Source organism: Amblyomma mixtum, chromosome 5, assembly GCF_055824585.1.
Source record: "Amblyomma mixtum isolate Tamu chromosome 5, ASM5582458v1, whole genome shotgun sequence".
Taxonomy (NCBI): Eukaryota; Metazoa; Arthropoda; class Arachnida; order Ixodida; family Ixodidae; genus Amblyomma; species Amblyomma mixtum.
Window position 1 is genome coordinate 195,332,807 of NC_143016.1, and position 16,203 is coordinate 195,349,009.

The 16,203-nt window shown below is 45.7% G+C and overlaps 1 protein-coding gene across 7 annotated transcripts in view; it reads right to left on the reverse strand.

Moving 5' to 3' along the window:
- Nucleotides 1–3,903: 3,903 nt before the first annotated feature.
- The window catches only part of LOC149345339 (uncharacterized), a 154,996-nt gene continuing 142,696 nt past the window's right edge, over nucleotides 3,904–16,203 (reverse strand). For all 7 annotated transcript variants that reach the window (XR_016283273.1, XM_089546591.1, XM_089546589.1 and 4 more), the window contains 2 exons: nucleotides 14,459–14,614; nucleotides 3,904–4,110 (listed from right to left, as the gene is read on the reverse strand). Coding sequence is in view for 6 of the 7 variants with exons in the window: in XM_089546591.1 (XP_089402717.1) it covers nucleotides 4,058–4,110; nucleotides 14,459–14,614 (209 nt within the window). In the remaining variant the exon portion in view is untranslated. The remainder of the gene's footprint in view (nucleotides 4,111–14,458; nucleotides 14,615–16,203) is intronic.

A 16,203-nucleotide genomic window follows, 5' to 3' on the forward strand; every position in this document is an offset into this window, starting at 1 on the left:
GTTTTGGTCTTATTAATGATGTATAAGCTAAAAGTTTAGTTTCGGCGGGGGCATGCTTCAATTTATGACGGAGAAGGCAAAGTTTCCGAAAAGCTGTGTCACATACGTTAGTTATGTGAGTGTTCCAGTTTAGGCTGTTTGTTAGTGTGACGCCAAGATATTTATACTCGCTGACTTCGGTTAGTGGTTCTGTCCCGAGGGCATAGGGAAAAGAAAGGTTATTAAGTTTCTTGGTTATTTTCATATACACTGTTTTGTCAGCGTTCAATTGCATATCCCAACAGTGACACCAGGAAAGAATATTTTGTAGATTATTATTAAGAGTTATCTGGTCATCCTCGCTTGACACTTCCCTGAACAGCACGTAGTCGTCTGCAAACAATCGTATTTGGACGGGTTCGGTAATAACGCTCACAATGTCATTAATATATATTAAAAACAACAATGGTCCTAGCACACTGCCCTGAGGGACGCCGGAAGTAACTGGAAGTTCATGGGAGTAGTACGTATCAATATTAACAAACTGTCTACGATCAGTGACATACGCAGCAACCCAGTTAATAATGAAAGGAGGAAGGTTAATCATTTTAAGTTTTTCAATAAGCTTACAGTGTGAAACAAGGTCAAAGGCTTTCCTAAAGTCTAAAAAAATAACGTCCACCTGGCCGGATTTGTCTAAAATTCTAGCAAGGGAATGGATTACCGTTGTTAATTGTGTCACCGTAGAAAATCCTTTACGAAAACCATGCTGTGCAGGTGAAAGTATATTGTTATCCTCCAGAAAATCTCTGATGAAGTTGGCTATGACGTGTTCAAGCATCTTACAACAAGATGATGTTAACGAAATTGGTCGGTAGTTAGTAATCATTGTGGGGTCTCCCTTCTTAGGCACTGGTACTACACGTGCCGTTCGCCAGTCAGGGGGAAGGGCTGCAGTGGACAGTGACGCACCGAAAATAATTACCAGAAAGTGTGACAGCATTTCTGCGTATCGGCGCAGAAAAACATTCGGTATGTTATCCGGTCGTGGGGTAGATTTTGTTTTTAGATTAAGGATCATAGAAAGCACACCTTGAGCGGATACAAATTCAGGAGATACATTTGATAAAGGTGAAAAGGGAAGTGCAAGCTCTTCTGAGTTGATAAACACACTGTGGAAGAATGCATTAAAGTGTTCGGCGATACTTTGCTTTTCGACAACGGGAATGCCATCTTTAATTATTTGATCCACTGCCTTGTTCTTTTTGCTCAGAAATTTCCAGAATTTTTCTGGAGCCGTACGAATAAAGTGCAGCAAAGTGTTATTAAAATAATGGCATTTGGCATGCCCAATTGACGAGCTCAGCGTAGCTTGCAAGTTCTGTACTGTAGTTCGTGAGGCATTCTGTCGTCTTAAGCGTTTTATTTTTCTTTTCAAGTGAATGACTTCACGCGTTATCCAAGGGTTTTCATTTCCTGTTTTCTTTGTTTTCGTTGGAACGAAATTTTCGATGCAATAAGTGCAGATTTTTTTGAACTTGTCCCAAAGTTCTACTACATTGCTTCCTTGAAAGTTGCTTAGGTGTAAATCGAGGTAATCTAACACGCTTTCGTCTCTGGCACGTGTGAAGTCCTTCACTTGTACAGTTTTTGCCTTCTTAGCGGTACATTTTTTTAAATGACACGAATAGTACACCATCTCATGATCAGACATTCCATGTTCAATTGATACTGAAAAATGCTCGATTGTTTTGCTCACGAAGACAAGATCAAGCATTGATGATGAAGAACCATGCACTCGCGTTGGTAAGTTGACAACTTGGTGCAAATTGTGGCATAAGATTATTTCACGCATATAATTAACATGAGTGCTAAATTCACCACTAGAAGAACAATGTTCCCAGTTAACTCCTGCAAGATTAAAGTCCCCCACTAAAAAAATTTTTTTATGTACGAATGAACTGACATGCTCACGCAAATCACACAGGAATTGGGGTGGTGAGCCAGGCGCTCGATAAACGGCAAATAGCAAGAATGAATGTCCATAGTAAGAAATCTTTAGGCTAATAGTTTCAATGCTATCAGCCTGACACAAGAGAGTTGCTGACAAGTTTTGCTTTACCAGCACAGCCACACCGCCTCCCCTCGTTGATCTGTCACGACGGAAAACACTGTAAGATGGTGGAAAGACGTCTTCATCATCTATGCCACTGTGTAGCCAAGTTTCGGTCAAAACAACGATGTGCGGGTTGTAACCTAAGATAATAGCCTCTAACTGATCACTTTTGTTAACAATGCTGCGTGCATTTATATTTAATATGCGCGTATCTTTCGTATCATGCCGGAGAAGTCAGTCTTGTTTAGCACTGTTATATTTACCAATTTTTTTCCTACCGTTTTTAGCGTCATCCCAAATGTAAAGGTCGTTGTCGACTCGAAGTTTCTCGTTGATTAGTTGAACTTTTCTTTTGTGTTCCCTTTCCTCTGAAGTACTGTCCCACAAAAGCTTACGCTTCCTGAGCGTGTTTCGTGAGTAATCGTTTTGAACAGAAGTACGTATTAGAACCTTTGAGTTTGAAAGCATTTTGCATGATACTTTTCTTTTCTTCGTAATCTTGAAAATATAAAATTACTGGCCGCGTTTTATCGCTCTTGCCGATCCGATGTATTCGGGCTACAGACTTGCACGTGATTTGTAACTTGGTAGAAAATATATCAGTTAGAACTTTACGACGCAGTACAGCCTCTGTCTCTTCTGGTTCCTCTGGTACCCCAAAAACCAGTAAATTCGAGCGTCTACTTTTATCCTCCAAATCCGTAATTTTCGCTTCTAAGGCTTTAACCGTGCTTTCAAGTGCTTCTACGCGCGCGGCTTGTTTCTCCATTTCTGTAAATCGAGTCTCCCAGTCCGCCAGACGTGTTTCCATGTTTGTTTGTTGTATACGAAGTGCTGCAACATCCTCAATTAATTTATTCTGTCCCAAAAGCAGTTTTTCAAGTAGTTCATTTGTGCTGGAACCTTCCGTGTCAGGTCCGGGATTCAACTCGATATCTCCGCTCAAGAGGAGCAAGCATACGCAGTACACGTCATACACCATTAATACAGCTTGCTGTGGGCACGGCAAGACCAAAAGACAACGGTTGTCGCTTTTAACAGAGCTGTAGTAAGCACTAACCTGCACAAGGCAGAAGAATGGTCTGTTAGGCCACATGGTCGCTCTCGGTCCGCCGTGCCCACTGAAGTCGAAGGCTTGAAGCTGCTCTTTTATATCCCAAAGCGACGAGGTCACGTGTCGTGATGGTGGCGCTGTCGGTGCATCACGGAACAGTAAAGATATCGCTATTTGATAAGATATTTGATTAACGTGTTCAAGTAGCTTGTATGCCATAGAAGTGAGCGAGACGGGACGATAATTTTATACAGGTTTTTGTCGGCAGTTTTACTGTGGTACGTTGACATTTAAAAACAGCACAGAGATATTTAAGAGAGTCCAGAAGCACACTGGATGTGGTATGCACGAACTGGATTGCCCATTGCTCCTCTAGTGTGCGACATTTTCTTGAGTGGACTAAAGATAAACATTTCAAGTCTTGGCAGCCAAGACCTTTGGACTTATGTACAACTGCATGGTGTTCACTGCTCCAACACGTTTTAGCTGCAGATCTATAAGCACTCTGAAACTGTTCGGCCAATGTGCTTGTGGGCTTTAATTCTCCTTTGTAAAAATGGGAAAGATGAGCCACAATTCCTTCACCCTGCGTTCAAGGTCAGTGTTTTGTGTGGAGTGCTTCCGGTTGTTTCTCATCCATGAATCCACAGAACTTCCTTTCTACGGTGTGGGGGGATTGGATTTGCCTCTGACAGAGATGGTAGCACAGACAGCCTGCACTGACTTGCTGTCGGAGAGACTCGCAGCAGAAGCATACATCACTTAACTTTATTTTTCCAGGCATATTCACACTCTCAGAGAGATGCCAGGACACAAAAAAGCCGTTCAGTTGTGGCTACAGTAGGCCCAGGCACAGCAGCAGTGTTGGAGTCCAGAGGAGGAGCGGATCCTGTCCCGGGTGCCACTTCTCAGTCCACACCCTTCTGGTACAGGCACGGTCCCTTCGGCCAGTGAACCATCACTGCAAGGTTAAGGCACCACCATCACTGCTTCTCTCCCAGTCCACCCTGATAAAGCAGAAGCACTCTCGTAATATGAATTATGGGGCTAGTTGGCCCATTCTCAAACTTGCGCAGACTGAAAGGCTTTCCAACATCCCCTCCAATCCAGTGGATTACAGGGGAGCTTCCTTTGCAATCAGCAGCACGCCTGCTTTACGAGGCATTACCCACGGAGCAAGGCCACTACACACTAAGCCACTACATCATAAGCAGGCACCAATGGAGAAGGTTTCATGGACGCAGGGCAGCGGACTTCATACAGCTACATCCTTAAGGGGGACGTGGAGCTGAGAGAAACTTTTCAACCTTGGAGTCGATTTTGACTACATCTTTGGCGACAATGTATCCTCATGCTATTCGGACATAACCGAAATTTCAGTAGTTTATCTCGAGCTTAAAAAAAACTTGCTGGTGTTGTGCTGGCGCCCACATTCCGCTGGCCTCTCTGGAAACCAGCGCCGCGCACCCGTCGTCGCGCAAAGCAAGCCCAGACTCTCATCGGACATGTCGCAGCTTGCAGCATGAACCATCCCGCCTCGCCGCCTCGCTGGCCCTTCCTCCTCCCCATCCCCTCCGTCGGTCCGAACTCCTACGACGCTTCGCCGGCCGCCCGTTCCAGTCTGCAAGCCTTCAACGGCCGGGCGCCTCTCGACCATTCGTCTAATTTGAACAGTGGCCAGTGCCGTGACCTGATTGGAGGATTTGAACTGCTGGCTGCTGCAACGGACACTGGCGGCTATAAAAACGGAGCCGCGCTGAGCCCGCGCAGCAGACGGGCAGCAGAAGAGCCATCACGCCGGAGCTCCGCTCGCCGCCGGGGCCGCCCTTCTTCTTTGTGCTAGCCCGTGGTGCTTTTGGCCCTTGTATCTACCTTGTAAAAGCCCTTGTACATATTGTACATAAAAGTCCTTTGCTTATTTTGAAACGAAATCAAGCGCACAACAACACGCACACAAGAGAGGAAAGACACAGGACAGGCGCTAACTTCATCTGATTTATTTGCAGGTAAGAGAGCAGATTATATACATAAATGGAGACATGCGCAGTAAGAAACACATCGTCGGGTTCACAATGCGTGCTCAAGATGCGTGCTCAGTTCTGCAAATAAATCAGATGAAGTTAGCGCCTGTCCTGTGTCTTTCCTCTCTTGTGTGCGTGTTGTTGTGCGCTTGATTTCGTTTCAAAATAAGCTATGCACCATCTAGCCCAATCAGAAGTTTTGTTAAAAGTCCTTTGACTCACCGTCGCCTCGACCGTTTCTTGGCTCGGAGGCCCAGTCCCAACACTGGCATGACAATGCGCAAGTGAATGTTTCATAACATAAGAGTAGAGCAAAACCAGGACGACGGACAAAAGGAGAGAGAAGACACACCAACAACACAGGCCGAATTTTTTCTCGCACCTTTTTCTGATTTTTTTTCTCTTAGGTCAGCGCATGCGCTACTTTTGCTCAGGTTCCGTTCGCTTGGTTGGGTTTGGTTTTCTTCATCAGTCGGAAGTTAGCGCCTGGTGTGTGTTCTCTCCCCTTTTGTCCATCGTCCTGGTTTCATGCTACTCTTGTGTTATGGATCAATACCGACTTGCCCAAATTTCCACCCTGGTGAATGAATGTGTCAGTTCTGTTAAACTACCATTTTAAAAATGCTTGCAATTTAGCATCTTTTCCGGCACAGCTGACCCCAGGAAAGCCCCTCTGTATAGGAAAGGGTATTGTAAAACTTTTTCTGAACATAAAACCACTTAAAAGCTACTTTTATTTTTTTTTTTTGTCACTGCTGCATTTAAAAATGTGACATTTTTGGCACGAAACCCTGCAAACAAGTGTGACAAATACATTATTTTGTTCTCCACAAAACTTTGGTCCATAAAACAGCTTCAAAGTAAAGTGTAGTAGGAAAACTATTGGTTTCATGAAAGTATGAAAAACATACTTCTCTCAAACGTGCACTTTTGGACAAAAATGTGGCCCGAGAGAAACGAGTTCAATTATTTAAACAACCATAACTTTATAAGGGTAGACATGCAAGCTAGTTGGTGAACCATGATTCCTTAAAACAGTGCAAAAGACAGGGACAGAGACAGAGTGTGTCTTTTCTATCTCTGTCTTTGTCTTTTGCGCTGTTTTAAGGAATCATAATTATATTTCATGGGCCTTTTTTCTAAACTAAGTGCCACTGCCGCACGGTAGCACCTTCTTCCATTCAATGCTGCTCGTTAGTAATTGCTTTGCTGCTCCCATCTCTGATTGTCCTGCTTTTGAACTTTGGCTCGACTATGCTTGTGATCGGGAAAATAAGCACAACAACAGGACAGAGCGCAAACTTCCAACTGGTTTATTTAGGAAACTGTACCTACATATATAGACAGGTGAAATCATATCAGAGTGATCAAGCGTAAACACGTGTGCACACAACCAGCGAAGATCCACTACCAAGCAGGGCAAAACTAATAAAAACTCATCATGTTATCACTGAGGTCAAAAGATGCTAGCTGTAAGAAGGCTGAATGAAGTATGCAGGGTAATACCAGCAACGCAGACAGATACACACACATACACATGCACGACTGCGCGCGCGCAAACAACACATGCACATACACACACACACACACAAATAGACAAGCACACGTAACCTTGTAACAACACATATCTTTGGCAAAGCCAAGTCAGACCTAAAAACAAAGTAAAACAGGCAGTCACAAACTAAAACCGATAAAACAGCCAAAAGGCTAAACCTGAGTGAATAAAATCAATTATCTAGGCAAAAGCCGCGTCACTCATAAAAACCAGCAACAAAAAAATCAACAACAAAAACAAAACGTATAGATTTCTAAGCAAAAGCCGCGTCAGTTACAAAAATCAACAACAGACAAGAAGGTATGTAACAGCAAGTAGCCCAACAAATCACACATGTCCTAAAAAGGCTAGCTCCTTATCAAGGAGTGTTAAAGAGGTGGAACTAATACATTTTTCACCGTTTTTCGTTATTAAAAAGGCCTCAGTGATCTCTCTCTGCATTTTGGTTTTGCTACGTGCGAGAATTATAGTGCCTTCATACACAGGTTTGCATTTATGGCAGACAATATGGTCATACAGGTTGCCAGTTTTGTAACTTTCCACATTCCTCTTGTGTTCAATGATGCGGTCATTCACGCATCTACCCGTCTGTCCAATATATATGCACCCACAAGTGAGAGGCAGGCTGTACACAACATTGGTGGAACATTCGACGAACCTAGTGCCATGCTTCTTTTCACATCGCTGAGGTTGTTTGGCCAGAACGGTACATACGCTTGACAGCTTAGTAGGCGCGGAGAAAAGTACAGTCACATCATTCCTGTTTCCAATCTTCTTCAGGTTATGGGAAATTTTGTGCAGATAAGGGATGACTTGAATCTGCTGTCTTGGCCGAGGCACTGTCGAGGCTTCCTTACTGTCATTCCTTCGTGCTTTATGTAGTATACCTGCTGTTACACTGTGGATTGCGTTGGCGGGATACCCTGCTTTTTCAAGACGATTGATCTGGATGGTGACGCTGCTTTTCAGGTTGTGTGAACAGCTCCTGGCAAGTGCTGCTTGAAGAAGACCAGCTATTATTCCACGTTTGACGAGCTTCGAGTGGGCGCTTTCATAGGGCAATAAGCTTTTCTTGCTGCGTGGATTGTATTTGTGACAAGGGCCGCATCCGGAATCGTTGAAGGTTATTAGCAAATCAAGGAACTGAATCTCCTGACGATGTGGTAATTCCCAGGTGAACTTGAGGCCTTTTGCTTCGGCGGTGAACAACCCTACAATTCTGGCGACAACGGCATCCATGTCGCAACCAGGAGTCGCTTGAAGTATAATAAGGTAGTCATCCACATACCTCAGGACTTTCAGTACACCCATGCCTGTCAGGAAGTCATACATTCGTCGGTCCACGGCAGACAAGTAGATGTCACAGAGCACCGGTGCCACAGATGAACCTATGCATATCCCTTCTTTTTGGACAAAGAATTTTTCGTTAAAGAATATTGCAGTGGAATTGAGATAAAACTCAAGCAGGGTGATGAAGTTGTCAGTGCTTAGCCCTGATGAGCTCTGGAAGTTGATTTCACTAGAGCACTCAATCTTGTCCCGGACGGTTTCGAGGAGCCTTCCTTGTGGAACAGAATAATAAAGATCTTCCACGTCTACGGAAAAGGCTGTCTTTGCTGATTCCAGGTTTAGAAGAGCTTCGACTGCGTCAGCAGAACTTTTAACTAGGAAGGGATCCTCAAGTGGCAGGGACTTAAGCTGCTGCTGCAGGAACTTGCTTACTGCGGCTTGCCATGTTCCCTTTTCCGACACTATGGTCCTCAGTGGGCATTCAGGCTTGTGTGTTTTGCCTGAAAAGAATATTTCTAAGAAGTGATTCTTGGACTTTTCGGCAACTTTCTTCACTCTCTCAAGGGAAAGATCCTGCAGCAACTGCACAGCAACAGATTTCTGCTTTTTGGAGCGGAATTTAACCTCTTTGAAATTCTTTTCTAAGGCTTGAAGAGCTTTTTCTTTAAAAAGCGTTTCAGGCATGACCACAAAGCCTCCTTCTTTATCAGCCTGTAGTGCGGTGGCTCCGCAACGCTGAATTGCCTTAGCAATCTTCATAATTGGAGGCTTCCTTCCCTGGAGTGCGTCCACTGTTCGTAGCAAGCAGTCAACGCCGTCGCCAATCACTCTCACCTTGTTAGCTTCTTTAGCTCCTGCTGCCACAGTCCTAACAAATTCCAGTAATTGGGGTCTGCTGGTCATTGGTTCGTAACTGAACTTAGGTCCTTTTTGCAGCGTTCTTCTGACGTCATCAGGTAGCCGCACATCTCCCAGAACGACGAGCGTGTCCGTCGTAGCACGCCTAGTTTTTTCTTTACGAGGCAAAGTGCAGACAATGCAGCGCCACTGAAACTCTGTTGACTGGGCTATCAGCTTCTTGAATTCGGCGAGACGGCGACCTTGTCTTGTTGGATGACTGTGATCACTAACATATATCTTTAGCACGAAGGAATGACAGTAAGGAAGCCTCGACAGTGCCTCGGCCAAGACAGCAGATTCAAGTCATCCCTTATCTGCACAAAATTTCCCATAACCTGAAGAAGATTGGAAACAGGAATGATGTGACTGTACTTTTCTCCGCGCCTACTAAGCTGTCAAGCGTATGTACCGTTCTGGCCAAACAACCTCAGCGATGTGAAAAGAAGCATGGCACTAGGTTCGTCGAATGTTCCACCAATGTTGTGTACAGCCTGCCTCTCACTTGTGGGTGCATATATATTGGACAGACGGGTAGATGCGTGAATGACCGCATCATTGAACACAAGAGGAATGTGGAAAGTTACAAAACTGGCAACCTGTATGACCATATTGTCTGCCATAAATGTAAACCTGTGTATGAAGGCACTATAATTCTCGCACGTAGCAAAACCAAAATGCAGAGAGAGATCACTGAGGCCTTTTTAATAACGAAAAACGGTGAAAAATGTATTAGTTCCACCTCTTTAACACTCCTTGATAAGGAGCTAGCCTTTTTAGGACATGTGTGATTTGTTGGGCTACTTGCTGTTACATACCTTCTTGTCTGTTGTTGATTTTTGTAACTGACGCGGCTTTTGCTTAGAAATCTATACGTTTTGTTTTTGTTGTTGATTTTTTTGTTGTTGGTTTTTATGAGTGACGCGGCTTTTGCCTAGATAATTGATTTTATTCACTCAGGTTTAGCCTTTTGGCTGTTTTATCGGTTTTAGTTTGTGACTGCCTGTTTTACTTTGTTTTTAGGTCTGACTTGGCTTTGCCAAAGATATGTGTTGTTACAAGGTTACGTGTGCTTGTCTATTTGTGTGTGTGTGTGTGTATGTGCATGTGTTGTTTGCGCGCGCGCAGTCGTGCATGTGTATGTGTGTGTATCTGTCTGCGTTGCTGGTATTACCCTGCATACTTCATTCAGCCTTCTTACAGCTAGCATCTTTTGACCTCAGTGATAACATGATGAGTTTTTATTAGTTTTGCCCTGCTTGGTAGTGGATCTTCGCTGGTTGTGTGCACACGTGTTTACGCTTGATCACTCTGATATGATTTCACCTGTCTATATATGTAGGTACAGTTTCCTAAATAAACCAGTTGGAAGTTTGCGCTCTGTCCTGTTGTACCGTCTCCTTCTTCTTCTACTGTTTGCGCAAGTTTTTACCTTTGGAAATTATGAACCAACTCGCCCAGAAGAAAGTACTTATTAAGCACAACAGTTCAGTAGCAGAACCCCGCTGTTACGTTCCTCACTGCTGCGTTTTCCCGGCTGTTACGTCGTTTTCTTCGGGTCCCGGCATAGCTTCCATAGGATCCAATGTATTGGGAACCCCGCTGTTACGTCGTAGCCGAGGAAACGATCCCGCACGATACGTCGCAACCGGGCTCCCCGAACCCGCCCGGGCAATGCGCGCCATTCCTCCAACCACCATTTTGATTTTTGACGAGTCTTGGCCAGGCTTGGCTACGGAACTGGCTGCAAGAAGCCGCACGCGAGTTGGAGAGGCCGCCACTAGATGGTTATCTGCCTCGCGAACGCCGAATGCCGCGATCTTTATCTGGGAGGTGGTGACGAGGAGGCGCGGGGCTGCGGTCGTTTATCTGTTTTTCTCAGCCAGCGTTCGCTTCGGCGGACGCAGTTGTTGCGACGCGCGTCTTTTCTTTTCTTTCACTCTTTATTTTTATCTTTTAACTCTCCTCTATCTGCAAGTGACAGCGGTGGTGGCTCGGCTGGAGCCAGTCGGCAGGCCCGTGCAATTTCCTTTTCATCCTTCTCTCAGTCGCAACAACATCTTTATCGTGCTTTGATGGCGTGATAGCGTTGCGTAAGCGGAAGGTGCTTCCCCTTGAGGAAAAGCTGGACGTACTAAACGCAGTCAACAGGCAGTCGGGGCGGCCTACCGGGAGCAGCGCGGCGAGCAGCCTACGAACATTTCAGTGCTTGACGCTGTGCACAACGTCGCTTCAGCGTGGACTGCAGTGAGCGCGTGAACTGCACAGCACTGCTGCGTGCGGTGTGGCTGCACTGCAAAGCGACGCTGACAGCAATGCGGCCTTTGCTATTGAGAAACGCGTTGTTCTTTCCAGCGAGCGAATGAAACTGCAATCCATCATTCTCGATTTTTTAAAGTCCTAGGGTCAATTTGCGGAAATAAATTGTTTCAAGTCAAAGCTGCACTGTTTTCATTAATTTTTGGTGCTTTCCTCACTGTTGCGTTTTCCCGGCTGTTACGTTTTTTTTTCCCGGTCCGGTGAAAAACGTATGAACGGGGTTCTACTGTACAGATGAGCAGTGCAGTCCAAACAAGGTCTTTTGCAGAATAAAATTTTGCACAGACACTTAAAGGGATACTGAACTAAACTTTTGGAGCTGCTCTTTTACATGCAAACAAGAGCCTGACAAATAAGGACGGAAAACTGGGCGAGTTGGTGGGGATTCATACTTTCAACTGCGCAAAAAAACACGGACACAAGGTAGAAGGCACGACACGAGCGCAGTCTATCAACTAAATTTTTATTTCACGAATCAGGTGCTTATAAATGCTCAAAAAACCCAGGGTACAGACGCATAGAAACAAACACAACACAATCACGAACTTTGGCGCGTGCACTGTCAATTACTCTGTAGCGCAGTACGCAACAAGCTTGAGCCAGAGGGCCACATGGGAAAAGGTGGATGCACGGTAGCGCACAGGAAGGAAAACAGATTCACGGACTGTGACACGGGGGTGGTTTACGAAACCCCCCTAAAGTGTGGTAGGTCATACATCGGCCAGACGGGCCGATGTATTAATGAGCGGATGGCGGAGCACCGTAGGCCTTTGAAGGGCGCGGTCTCGTCTAACCTTGCATTGCACTGCAGGAATTGCCAGGGATGCTTTCCACATCTGAATAAGACCACAATCTTATTCAGACACCGAGACCAGATATGCAGGGAGATAGTGGAAGCATATCTCAAGAAAAAAGGAGATACATGCGTCGCTTCGCCTTCCGTTGGCCTGCTGGATGAGGAGATACCTTTTCTACGCAATTATCGCTGCACGAGTAGGAAGTACGGAATGTTGGCCTGACCGGATGCCACCTGTTGGTTTTTCCTTGTTTTTTGGGGGGTTTTTGTTTTGTTGAAGTAATTGACAGTGCACGTGCCAAAGTTCGTGATTGTGTTGCGTTTGTTTCTATGCGTCTGTACCCTGGGTTTTTTGAGCGTTTATAAGCACCTGATTCCTGAAATAAAAATTTAGTTGATAGACTGCGCTCGTGTCGTGCCTTCTACCTTGTGTCCATGTTTTTTTGTGCAGTTGAAAGTATGAAGAGCTTGACTGCTAAAATTGATAAATGCGACAAGCATTTTAGCGAAAAAGGCAAATAACACGCTTTTTTTCGCGATTTATTGCCGCATCGTTGCACCTGGCGGCCGCCTGTGGAAGCTGCGACTAGACGTCATTACACCCATGCGCCCACCGTTCCTGCAGAAGCAAGATTGCCATCGCTACTCACGACTTTTCCATGTCTGTCGTCTGCTCACAGCGTACACAGATATGTCAAGATGTTAATCGATGCTGTCTACATACCATAACCACATGCACGCTTACGTCCGCTAAATGCAGCCATTTTTTCCTTGACCTTACGCCATTTCTAACATTCTCACTTTTAAAACAGAAGCGCGACGATGTACAGACTAGTGGCGCCATTTGGTGGTTAGGAGGGGAGCCATTGTTGTCAACAAACCGACACAGAATCGTCACTCTAAATATAAAAAAAAATAAAGCAAATTTATTACTCGTAAGTTTTCTTATGGGCAACAGGAGACGAAGCGAAAGACTGGTGGCCCATTTATGGCCAGTGAACGAGCTGAAGAAGGCAGTAATCTTTCTTTGTGTTCGTCTTTTGCGCTGAACCAAGTTTCAACTATTTTAAGATTTTGCTTCAGTATCACTTTAAGGCTGCTTAATGCCAAAGCGTTGATGGTTCCCTGCAAAAGAGCACACACAACTGGGGATGAAATGGCACACTGCGCTCCACTGCCTGTGCCATTCCCACACGCACGCATGCAAGCAATGTCGCTGGTTCATATCCCTGCTGCAAGCTAGGCTCAAACTTGACTAGCACATGTAAGCTATATGCAACAAGAAATCATATGACACTGCCCGGAGTGCTGCATGGCAAACTATTTGTTACCATTTTGGCATGAATGTTGTAAAGGGAACAGCTGGCAGCGCATGTGCGTGTGTGTGTACTCAGAGGGTGTGGAAAATCCCAGTGATGGCACGAAAAATAGGGTGAACTCATCAAGCGGCCGCATGACGCACACACAGCAGGCCGAGCAACCAAACTTTTTCTGAACATAAAACCACTTAAAAGCAACTTCTATTTTTTTTTTTTTTTTGCTGTCACTGCTGCATTTAAAAATGTGGCGTTTTTGGAACGAAATCCTGCAAACAAGTATGATAAATACACTATTCTGATTTGTTACCATTTTGGCATGAATGTTGTAAGGGAAACTGATGCCACATGAAGGCCGGCCAGCTGTGTGAGTTTGTAATAATTCGTAGTGGCTGGGACAGCGCGGACTAGACGACCGACAAAAGCAGGAAGAAGACAGCAACGCTCATCTGTGGCGTCTTCTTGCTTTTGTCGGTCGTCTAGTTCGCACCGCAGCACCCACAATGAATATATATAGACGGACGACATGTACAGGGTTGTCTGAAGTGGCACTGCTCGGCCTGCTGTGTGTGCGTCATGCGGCCGCTTGATGAGCTCACCCTATTTTTCGTGCCATCACTTAGATTTTCTGCACCCTCTGAGTGCACACACATGCACATGCGCTGCCAGCTGTTCCCATAATGGGACTAGCAACACTTTCGCATTAAAAGGCTAGAGTATAGTTTTCAATGGTCACATGATGTGTTTCCGCTATTCACTGCCCACAGGGCCAGGACTATACCTTTTGTGCCTGCTTTGTTAATGAGTTTCAGCTGCAGTGCAGAGAGAACACTTCAACAAGTCAGAGACGGCACTGTCACAGGCCTTCCTACCATTGCACAGTGTGTTCAAACAAGGTTTTGGGCTCTGCTGGTAACGTCCTACGCACAGACTTCACAGAAATAAACTTAATTTTTTATATTGATACTGCACAGACCATGACCAAACTTGAAATATGAGCTCCTGATTATTTACGAACCTCACACAACCAAAAACACAGAAATGGGCTTTTGTCAATATCGCATTTCCTGCCTTTCAAGCACCTTACCACTGCAGGCAGGGGGACCACAACCTACCAGATGAGGTGGCAGTGGTGCGCCGCTGGTAGAAGAGGATGTAGGCCTGCGCCTGGTCCCTGGGGGGCTGCCTGGTGACAGACTCGTCATTGCAGTGGTACCACTCACCCGTGGTCCAGTGGCGCGTGTACGCCGTGTAGTGGCCGCAGTTGACCCCTGCACCAAGGAAGGCCCCCTGTGTGGCATCCATTTTGTCTGCCCCCCTGGTACTGCACTGCTTCTTACTTCCCCACCAGCCTCCAAATTTTGCCACAGGTGCATTAGTTCAAAGAAGGCACAACAAGAAGAGCAGCTTACATTTAACAATGGTAAGGTGGAAAGATGGCCAAGTTGAATCTTATCCATGATGAAGTTAGCGCCAAAAACAAGGACCAGAGTAGGAGAGAAGGCACGACACGAGCAGTTTTTGGCAACTGAAATTTGAAAGGGACACTGAGGAGAAATTGACGTAATACCAGCTCCTGATTACAAAAACACCAATCATACTGACAACAAAGTTCTTGTAACATAGAAAACCAAAATACAGGTATCGCCACCACAGGCCAAACTCGCAAGCAGAAGCGTGATGACGTCATAGGACAAGACAGTGTTGCTAGAACCAATGGTTCTAGCAACACTGGGACACAAGAAGCCATGAATCACTGAGGCTAACAAACGAAAGTTGCGCGGTTGAATACTGAAGTAAGCTTTGTTTTGAAACCAATAGTGCACTTTTATCACACAAGGAAAACCGACAAAAGACAACCTGAATGCTGTAAAGCAAAGAAAATCAATACTTAGTGCTGCCAAAGGCGGCCAAATGAGTTTTGGTATATCATGGCGCTTTGCGTCTATGCGCTCTGCATGCCCACGTGGTTTCGTTTTTGACGCGCCTCGATTTACAAGCGCGGAACAGCAGAGGAACTCCAGGTGCCACTCCAAATGCCAGTTAGCTTTGGAAGGAGCCTGTTAAGGTTGGTCAGATGATCGCCACGGACGATGAAAAATTATGATGGCACGATTTTCGATGATCGTACAAGGCAGCTTGCAGTGTAAAGAGCCCCTTGAGTCTTCGTACGCTTGCCCAGCAAAACGTTCCTGGTTGTGCCAGTCAACTTCCAACTACTTGACGCTCTGTGGGTTGCTGAAGTGCAGGCCGGAGTTATTAGACACTTTTTACCATACCGTGTTCCTGTTACCCGGGTACCGGGAGCCCGTGTGCAGCCAATGATCACGCGCAAATCTCCCTGACGTCACCAGATGGTGCCACGCACCCGGCAGCTATGCGCGCGCCTGCAGCATCGGGACTAATCAGCGCCTGCTCAGCGGCGGTAGGCAGGCTTCCGGTACTCCGCTAATGGTAACACAGTACATGGTATGCTAAAGATGTCTATTTGCGAGAACTTCGTTGAAGACTTTGAGAACAGCATCCATCTTAACGCTGGCAAAACACCGGTGCAAATGCAAACGAAGTGACTGCAGCGACGGCCGCAATATAGATGCCTTCAACGTGCGGCCGGCGGTAGCTTTCTTTTCGGCTGCTGCTAGGCCGCACCGCTACCCACCAGAAATCAGAGGCTGCATTACGCCATGTGCACGTCATGTTTCATGTCACTTACTCCTGTGTTGTCATAAGAGAGTCCCAAGTTTGAATCAGAGCGGCGGGAAAAACTTTTTCACCTTCGAAACCAAATTTCTTGGCAATAAATGCATCTTTCGCAGTCAGCCACGTGGCAACAAAGCCATGAAATGCCGAACTATCGGAT